Here is a 9,947-nt window from a genome sequence, read left to right as displayed (position 1 = left end):
TTCAAAGCCTGCACCTTTAAATGTTAGAGTAAAGAAAACAATTTTTTAAAAGAGGATATTAAACATGTAGCTACATTGAATTATGAAATCAAATGACACATAATCCATTCAATATTACAACTCATCAAGTATTTATGACGTTTTAGTAAAGTTAACAAAATGACCTATTTATTACACATTTGAAAAAAATGATCTATTTATTACACATTTGAAAAAAGGACTTAATTGAGACTACTCAAAATATGAAGATGGAATTGAGATTTTAAAAAATATGAAAACCAACCAAGAATTTGAATTCATTATTTTCTATATTTTTGTTATTATAGATATAAGTTCCTTTTATTCTTATGAAGATTGTTGTACTTATTTATTTTTAAGCTTAAATATCATCATTTATTTTAATGTGAAATTTATGTATATTTTGGATGTGAAAATGTTTCACTCTACTTTTTAGTTTTAGAAATTTATGATGCTATATTTTTTTAGTATTATTTTATAAACTATATTATCGATTTGATCATAGTTCATAATTGAACACTACTTATTAAGTTTAATAATCCATTCATGTTTAAAAAGATAGATTACTATATACCATAAATGAAATTAATTATGAATATATTTTTATTTACTTTCTTTAAAGACAAGTTTATGGTAGTTACTCTAATTTAACACCATATTCTATAATTTACATACCACAAATAGCAAAAAGTATACATTATTTACAACCACAGAAGCAAAAAAAGAATAGAAAATAACCTAAAATGACCATTAAAAAATTACACAAAATAAAACATTTAAAAAGTGAATTGAAAGTTAGCTATACAGATGACATTATTGTTTGAAATAAAATTAAAATAAGTAGGAATAATACAAGAGACATTATATATATATACACTTAAATTATAACTATACAAGTGACACCATTATTGTTTGAAAAAGTGGTAAGGAGTGCTTCACGCATCATGGTTTATGGAGGAAAATGAAGTGTTCATAAAAACCATAATTTTCTTGCAAAAACAAAAACAAGAAACAAGAAAAATTTGGCTTTTATTGGGGGAAACTACATTAAGATAAGAATGCCTTTATTTTAATATAACTCACACATTCCCATTTTATATATAGAAAAATAGCATGAACTATACTAACATTTAATTTTGTTTTAAAATGATTAATCTATTTTTTTAATAGAGACTAATTGTCCTCGGAATAACATAACATTGTTACTAAAAAAAATAGTAATTATATGGATTATATGAACTTCTTGTATTGTATATACTTTATTAACTTTTATGATAATAGGGTGTATAGAAATTTAGAATTGTTTGTTATCGTTAGTGTTAATTGTTTTTAGTTCCTTCCTTTTGGATCGGATCTGAGACAGGGTGTTTCACTATTGTCAGTGGTGTGTTCAAAGACTCCCCAAAGTTACTTCACTCTGTGTTTCATCTTCTTCTTCTTCTTCTTCTTCCCTTTCTTCAACAACATGCTTGTTCTGCTGTTCTTCCACCGTCCATGAATGAATGAAAAAAAAGACTCTTTTACTCTTCATTCACATTGCCTGATCAGGTTCTCCCTCTCTTTCTCTCTCTGCCTTTTTCTTGTTTTATTTTCGTGATCACTTTAACCACTGTTTCCCATGCTTTTTTTTTATGGGAGAGTTTTTTTTTTATCACTGTATGCAGTAGAATCAAAGAAAGCTCAAGGGGTTTCTAAAGAATCAAACTTTTCAACCTTGGGGTGTTTTAGTCTAATGCATTACTGGTGACTTTGATGAGGTTCCTTCGTACATCATGTTTTGGTCTTGTTTGTTGCCAAGTATAAACAAAAGGAGCATGGGGTTTTTGGGAAATTCGGAAAACCGAAAATTTAACGAACTGAATTTTCTTGAGGCTTAATGAAGAGTCCTTTAAAAGTTTGCAGTCTGTGATTCTTTCTTTTGGGTCACGAGTAAGGTGTCTGAATTTTGAAGGTTTTTTTTCCTTTGGGGTTTTCTAAATTGATTATGCTCAGTTAGACGTTTTCTGTTGATTCATTGCGTCTGAAATGGGTCTCTCACAGATTCTCTAAATGTTTTTCTTTTCTAATTTCATTACATGAGTCATGTATGTTGATTGATGTCCTTTATCTTATTTATTTGCTGATTCTTTTCTTAAATGTCCATTTTATAGATATTTTTGTAGGAGATTCTGTTATTAAGAGCTCTTTGAATGAGTACATGCTGGTAATTCAGTGTGCTGAGTTGGATTTTTAAGCCTGTTCAGATACCCTTCATGGAGTCTCCTGTTAATGGAGTTGATTCCTTGTCAGAGGTTCAGAATTCAGTTTCTGAGGTAAATCATGACCCTCTTTCATCTGGGCCTCCCCTACCTTCGCGGCCTCCCCTGAGAGCATCTAGAAACTATGATGGTGGTCATGAAACTAAGATCATCCACCATCAAAACAGTCATGTAATTAATCAAAAGCATTCCCACGAAGAGGGCAATAACTTGAAGAAAGAAGGGTTGGCAACAAAATTGTCCAGCAAGCAGCCACCACTTGATGATTTCAAGGGTTGTGAGTCAAGTGGTGTGTTAGTGTTAGAATCCGAGAGGAAAGGAACAGTTGATAATCATGCAAAGAGCCACTGTCAGCCAGAGGCTACATTCTGCCAAAGTCCTCAGAATAGTTTCTATTCAGCCACTGTCTACTCAGAAGCCAAAGGAAGTTTCACCAACACTGAAGTCAGTGAATGTGCTAGTGTTGACAAATCATGTGAAAGTGAAGAAGTGGCGAATTCCAGTGATTTTAATGAGAGCAGGAAGACAAGCATATGTAGAGCAAGTACTGGCAGTGATGCTAGTGATGAGAGCAGCACCACTAGTTTGAGCAGTGTTTTGTATAAACCTCACAAGGCAAATGACATAAGATGGGAGGCTATTCAAGCTGTTCGAATCAGAGATGGGATGTTGGAAATGAAGCATTTCAGGTTGTTGAAGAAATTGGGGTGTGGAGACATAGGGAGTGTGTATCTGGCTGAACTGAGTGGCACAAGAACTTCTTTTGCCATGAAGGTCATGAACAAGACCGAGCTGGCGAACCGCAAGAAGCTCCTGAGGGCTCAGACAGAGAGAGAGATATTAGAGTCCTTAGATCATCCTTTTCTACCTACATTGTATACTCACTTTGAGACAGAAACATTTTCCTGCTTGGTAATGGAGTTCTGCCCTGGTGGGGACCTGCATGCGCTCAGGCAAAGACAACCAGGGAAGTATTTTTCAGAGCATGCAGTCAGGTTAGCAGTTCCTTTTCAATTTGACTCTTGCTATTGTATCCTATATAACAGGAAGAGACATGTACAACATTTTAGGATCAAGTGAACTCGATATCAGCTAGGTATATGTTCCTTGGATTTATGAACTTTAGTATTTCATGTCATCATGAGCCAGGAGTGAAACTGTTGTTAGTCTTGAAAGAAAACTCTATTCTTTCCTTGGGAAGAAAAAGCTTTTCACCACCTTGAGGTTTCATTGTATAAATGACAAGAAAATCTACTAGATTGTAATTCTTGTCCATTGTCATCAATATGACCCCTGGAATTTCTATGTAGCCAACCCCCAGCATCCTGTGAAAATTTTCATGGCTTTTCTACCCTGTTTGACCATGTCAGACTAACTGTTAAACATACCACTTGCACATTCTCTACGTTTTCCTTTTCTGCCTTAATGATTGGTCAATTTACCTTAGTTCTCTGCTTATTCTTTTTCCGTCACTGTGACATTCTGATTCTCTTTGAGTTTGATTTAATCCACTGTTTTTTTAATCAGTGAAAGTGTCTACATTATCTTTCAAATCATGTGTTACTACATTAATAAAACTTAAAAGGGGATCATTTGAAGCTCTCGTAATAAAGTAGCAATACATGATTAGACTTGTGTAAAAAAGTTTATATTAGCAGCAGATAGAAATTTTATTCTTTCTATGAACAATGTTACTGTGATCTTACAGAGTGTGATTTCCTTTCTCATTTTATATCCAAGCCTGGTGAATACTATGAATAGCTTCTCTCCACCCTCAACACTTTCTTAACTAGTGTTTTACTTGTTAAAAATATCAGTTTTTGGTATTTTCTTCAGCAAGTATCGATTTGGCCTTTTTTATATCATGTTTGGTGGAAACCACTCCTTGTTACTCCAACCCAATTTCTGACAGATAGATTAAGATTTCTGGTATATTATCTTCTAGTTATCTGCGTAGGAGGCTTGAACTTTGACAATGATGTATGATGCATCTTGATTTATTTGTCTGAATAATTCAATAAATGTACTGTCACTTGCTTAACTTACTTTCTTGATTTTTAGGTTTTATGTGGCAGAAGTTCTCCTTGCTTTGGAGTACTTGCACATGCTAGGGATCATCTACAGAGACCTGAAACCTGAGAATGTGTTGGTGAGAGAAGATGGTCACATAATGCTTTCAGACTTTGATCTCTCTCTAAGGTGCACTGTCAGTCCAACTCTAGTGAAGTCATCAAACAACTTGGAGACCAAAAGCTCAGGATACTGCGTTCAGCCTTCCTGCATCGAGCCGACATGCGTGATGCAGCCGGACTGCATCCGGCCGTCGTGCTTCACACCGCGCTTTCTATCCAGAAAATCCAAGAAAGACAAAAAGTCTAAACCAAAGAATGATGTGCACAACCAGGTGACCCCTCTTCCTGAGCTAATTGCCGAGCCAACAAATGCAAGATCAATGTCCTTTGTTGGAACACACGAGTACTTGGCCCCAGAGATCATCAAGGGTGAAGGGCATGGAAGTGCTGTGGACTGGTGGACATTTGGGATATTCCTCTATGAGCTTTTGTTTGGTAGAACACCATTCAAAGGTCCTGCAAACCGTGCAACTCTGTTCAATGTAATTGGTGAGCCTCTAAGGTTTCCAGAATCTCCAACTGTTAGCTTTGCTGCCAGAGATTTGATCAGAGGGTTGCTTGTGAAGGAGCCTCAGCATCGTCTCGCCTATAGGCGTGGTGCCACAGAGATCAAACAACATCCATTCTTTCAGAATGTTAACTGGGCACTCATCCGTTGTGCAAATCCTCCAGAGGTGCCAAGGCAGGTTATGAATCTTCCTCAAACGGAAAAGGACCTTGGTGTGAAGCCTTCTGGTAATTATTTAGATATTGATTTCTTCTGATACTCATCTCATGTCACTGTTCTTCTTCTTTGGACCAGTTTCCATTTTCCATATCTCTCATTTCTGGTGTTTCATGTTTCTCTGTCCTTTCCATAAAAGGATCCAATGTTTTCAACTACATTGTTGTTCATCAGCACTTTTAACTGTTGTAAGAAATTTCAAAACGCCTTATATTCAGTAACAACTTTCTCTTCTCTTGTTTACTTCTCCTTTCAACACACACCAAATATCAATATGTGAACAGAATCGAATTATAGCTACCCAATTACGTCTACTCACTAATAAAGCTTTAAAAATTTAAACTTTGATCAAACACGGTCATAAATTTGCATCGCCTAACCCATTGTGGTGCGTGTAGACTCGCATTTCCAGAAGAACACGCTGTCATCATTTAGTTTTTTATTCTTTGGATTGCGTCAGTTGCTAATTAATTAGTTCTGCAAAAGAATAGGTCAAGTAAACGCATGATTGTTATTTATTGAAAGCATTCTCTTGATGATTAAAAAGAAAAACTTTGAGAGAAATTTCAGGGTTTTTTATCATAAAGAAATCTGAAGTTTTTACCTTTGACTGGCAAGTTGAGCTAAAATCGTGAAATTTCAGTCTTCTAACTGCCATTCTCGCGCCTCTGTAGTTTCCAAATCCATCACCCCCACGCGCGCCTTCAGCCAAAAAGTTATTTGTATGAGTTTATTTTAAAGGATTAATTGAAAAAAATAATTTTAGAGTTTTTACAAATTAATTTAAAAATAAACTTTTGACTTTTTGAAGCTAAGCGCGTGGGTGGTGCAGATTGAAGAATGCACGCTTTGAGTCATTTTCTTCATTGCGTACGTCTTTAAGAGTGAACGTTCCGCATGCGCATTGCGCACCCATGCCATTAGCTTATATATTACTCGGAGCCAGAATCTGTAACGCTCCCATTTTCTCTCGCTGTAACCGACACTTCTCTCTTATGGCTTCTTCCGCTGCTGTCGTTGACGATGCCAAGAGCGGCTTCTCTCGCCCGGAGATGTACAAGGAGAACCTCGCTGGCACCGTCGACGCCTACGACCGCCACGTGTTCCTCTGCTACAAGAACCATAGCGTCTGGCCGCCTCGCATCGAGGCCTCCGAGGCCGATCCCCTTCCCAAACGCGTCGCTAGTGTCTGGAAAGCTCGCAAAAACGACATCGTCGTCAAGGTTTGGTTTCTGATTTTTATTTTGCTGCATCGATTTGAAGTTTGATCAATTCGGAATCGGATCGTGAATTGTTTGACGTTGTGATTTGGATTGATTTTGAAATTGTTTGTTGCGTGTGCGGCAGACGAAAATCACGGTGTGCGAGGCGCGTGAGGAGGCCGGTTTTGCCGATGGTGACGTGTTGATTTTCCCTGACATGATCAAATACAAGTATGCCAAAATCTACCACCGCTTCATTTCGTTTTTTTTTGAATTGGTGATTCGTTATGAAAATACTGGTTAAAATTAAAGTTTAAAAATGAAAAATGAAATATTTTAGATAAATAAAATTTAAATAATTTGTTTATGACAAAATTGCACCCATTTTTCTTGAAATTCTTTTGAAAGAAATTCATATTTTTTCTGGTTTTAAAGGAATATCTTTATATCGAAATAAAATAATAATTATAGTTATTTATATTTATACTTGTATATTTTTACAGCATATTTATATTTATATTAAAATCACATTTAAATATAACAAGTTAAACTGAACAAAACACTGTCATATTTAGCATGGTGTGGGGGAAAGTAAATGTAATTACTTCTAATTTTTTTTTTTATTTTCAAAACAAGTCAATGATAAAACTAGGTATATTTTCTATAATTGTTTCAATTCAGAAGTCTGAATCCAGAATAATCTATTAATGTAAAACTAAACAGCTAAAAATTTATTTGACATCACATTAGTTAATAATAATAATTATATGAAACTAAACAGTGTATTAAGTTTACAATAAACATAATATCAAGGGAAACTAGTTTCCATCTCTTAAGAAGCGCATGTAAACATTTTGGCGCTTAAAGTTATTGTTTGCATATGGAGTATTATACTCATACCAAAACGTGTTTACCTTTTAATACTAGTTTTTTAACTTTGAGAAAGTTTGACTGTTGTTTGATTGAAAGGGGTTTGGAGGAATCAAATGTGGATGGTTTTTTTGATGATGTGATAGTGAGTGGTAAAGAGTGGAGTAGTGGTGGAGAGAAGAGTGTGTTGAGGGGTTCGCATATTTTTGTGTGTGCTCATGGAAGTCGTGATGTTCGGTGCGGTGTTTGTGGGCCAGTTCTATTGGATAAGCTCAACGAGGAAATTCAGCTGAGGGAATTGAAGGATCAGATATCTGTTGTGGCTTGTTCTCATGTTGGGGGTCATAAGTATGCTGGGAATGTCATCATATTCTGTCCAGGACCAGATGGAAAGATCACGGGTCATTGGTCAGTTTTCACTCTTCTATATGTTTCGCTCATTCCCTTTCATATATATCACTTTTATTTTAAAGTCTCAATAATTTATAATAAGTAATGAGATATTAAATGACAGTATTTTAGTTTAATAATTTACTCTAAATCCTCTTCGCAAATTCGTAAGATCATTAATTGGAGGATGTAATATTACTTTTATTTTAAATGTCTCAATATTTTACATCTATTCAAGGCTTTTTTTAATTAGTGCACACTAACTTAATGTATCGGTAAATATAGAATGGAGATAATATTTTCTAATTTTAATGGAAAATGGTCTTTAACTTATCATGAGTGAATGTACGGCAAACGATAATTTTTTTATCATTTAAAACATTGTTATATATTTTCAAGAGATTTTTGTATTTAAAATACATATAAGTATACTTTTTAAACGATAACTGAAATTGTTAAGGAAGTATAGTTCAGTTAGTTGAATATGATGTGTCTAATTCAATTGGTTTAATATAATAGGTGAGTTATGTAAATATTCTTCTTTATTGAATTTCGCAGTAAAAAATTAAAAAAAATGGTTGAAGTTAACATGTTTATGAAATATATAGACAAACGGATGCATTTTAACGTTGCTAGTCTCATTGATGCGCTTAATTAATTTCAGGTACGGCTATGTTACTCCGGATGACGTGCCTGTCTTGTTGGACCGACAAATTGCTAAAGGAGAGGTCATACAAAAACTTTGGAGGTTGGTACCTTTTGTTTTATTCTCTATCTTCTATGAAATTGGTAGTATGAATTAGTTACATTTTGCTTTTAAAGACAAAAGTATAAAATAAAATAAAACAAAATACATTCTTAAGATTCATAAACTACCCTTCTATTGGTTATTGGACTATGGAGTGTGGAATTATCAAGATATCAATGTTAATTTCTGGATGGCTGGGGACAATGTCGTCTTGCTTCCGGTGATTAGATTAAATATATATATATATATATATATATATATATCATAGTTGTATCCTATTAATGAAACCGAATCTCCAATTTGTTTCTTCTACGCAAATTGAAAACAAGTTATCTTGTTAATAAATTTGCAGCTAATCGAATCTCTCGTTTTCAGTCCCGTATATAAATAAGTCAACAGGTAAATCATAATTAGTAATAAATAAACCTCAAAATTCATTTATGAAGTGTTTTTTCTCTCCTCGGTCTTGAAGTCAAAATTTATAGAAGTAATCTTTCATGTACTAACAATCATGTTAAACAGTCTTCTAGATAATTAAAAAGCTCTTTAAGTTAGTTTCTAGATACTACATACTTGAACATAAAATAATAAGGTTATTCTTCCACTTAACTAACTAGTTTGTGGCTAATATTAAAAAAATTAAGAATAATATTAAGATTAGATTATAATCATTACATTAAGATAAAAATGATTAAAAAACTTATACTATACATTTATACAAAGATAATCTTATGATATTTAATACTTGTATTCAGATAGTTTAATTACTTTAAAGAATAGTTTGAAGAGGGCAATGGAGGATCGAATCGGTGTTTTATTGCATAGTTAATTCAGTGTTTATTTGCTATGATTCTAATTCTGATTCGTCAGTTACAATTCATCAATATGGCTTGTTTCCTTTCCTGTTATGGTCCTGTCTGATCGAATCATATGCGCTTTTGCATCTAACTTCACTACTTAGATTCATAGCCGAAGGAAAACGAGATTATTTGGTTGTTGATGTGATTTATTTCATCTTGTAATGGAAGATGATTAGCTTTGTTGACGTGACATTGTTTCAGGGGCCAAATGGGACCACCTGTTGCCGAAATCAAGGTAGCAGATGACCACAAACTTGCTAATGGAAATGATAATGGCAAGGCCAGTCTGAGCAACAACGAAAATGTGGGAGGATGCTGTCAAGGTGCTAATGGGGTTTCTTGCTGCCAAAGTGCAAGTTTTGAGCAAAACAAAGACAATGATAATAAAACCGGAGAAGCTTATAAAAGGCAGAGGAGCAATATAAGTTGTAGTTGGCCTTTACTACAGAAGCGTGATATTCTTACAGCTACTGGTATACTTGGAGCTTTGGCAGCTGTTGCTATAGCTTACAGATTTTACAGAAGGTCAAGCTGAAATTCGCTTTGTTCTCAAGTTTGCTGTTGCTAATCATGAAGACTTCACCTTCTGTTTTTACTTTACGCTACTTCTTCTCCAGTAAATTAATAGTTTTTACTTCATTGGTTTTGTTATCTTCATTAGAAGAAAGAAAAACACCCACGCAAATTTCAACATAAAAATTTAGGTTCCACGCAAATTTTGAACACTTGTCATTATTTACAATTT

At 34.2% G+C, this 9,947-nt stretch overlaps 2 protein-coding genes across 3 annotated transcripts; both read left to right on the top strand.

The window, feature by feature from the left end:
• The first annotated feature begins 1,303 nt into the window (after positions 1–1,303).
• Positions 1,304–5,375, top strand: LOC124828927 (protein kinase PVPK-1). 2 transcript variants are annotated; one of them, XM_088114483.1, is made up of 3 exons: positions 1,304–1,566; positions 2,262–3,271; positions 4,338–5,375. In XM_088114483.1, exons 2-3 carry the CDS (start codon positions 2,271–2,273, stop codon positions 5,170–5,172), a joined length of 1,836 nt encoding a protein of 611 aa, XP_087970609.1. In that variant the 5' UTR covers positions 1,304–1,566; positions 2,262–2,270; the 3' UTR covers positions 5,173–5,375. The 2 variants fall into 2 exon arrangements, with proteins under 2 accessions (XP_087970609.1, XP_047158283.1); XM_047302327.2 differs by having other exon boundaries at positions 1,305–1,566; positions 2,169–3,271.
• A 615-nt stretch (positions 5,376–5,990) lies between these two features.
• LOC124828936 (altered inheritance of mitochondria protein 32-like) lies at positions 5,991–9,841 on the top strand. The gene is made up of 5 exons (XM_047302338.2): positions 5,991–6,355; positions 6,480–6,565; positions 7,304–7,612; positions 8,259–8,342; positions 9,404–9,841. The coding sequence occupies exons 1-5, from the start codon at positions 6,047–6,049 to the stop codon at positions 9,735–9,737; spliced, it is 1,122 nt and encodes a 373-aa protein (XP_047158294.1). The 5' UTR covers positions 5,991–6,046; the 3' UTR covers positions 9,738–9,841.
• The last annotated feature ends 106 nt before the right edge of the window (positions 9,842–9,947 follow it).

This window comes from Vigna umbellata, chromosome 4, assembly GCF_029865625.1.
Source record: "Vigna umbellata cultivar VRB3 chromosome 4, Vumbellata_1.0, whole genome shotgun sequence".
Taxonomy (NCBI): domain Eukaryota; kingdom Viridiplantae; phylum Streptophyta; class Magnoliopsida; order Fabales; family Fabaceae; genus Vigna; species Vigna umbellata.
This window is presented reverse-complemented; position numbering and strand designations above follow the sequence as displayed.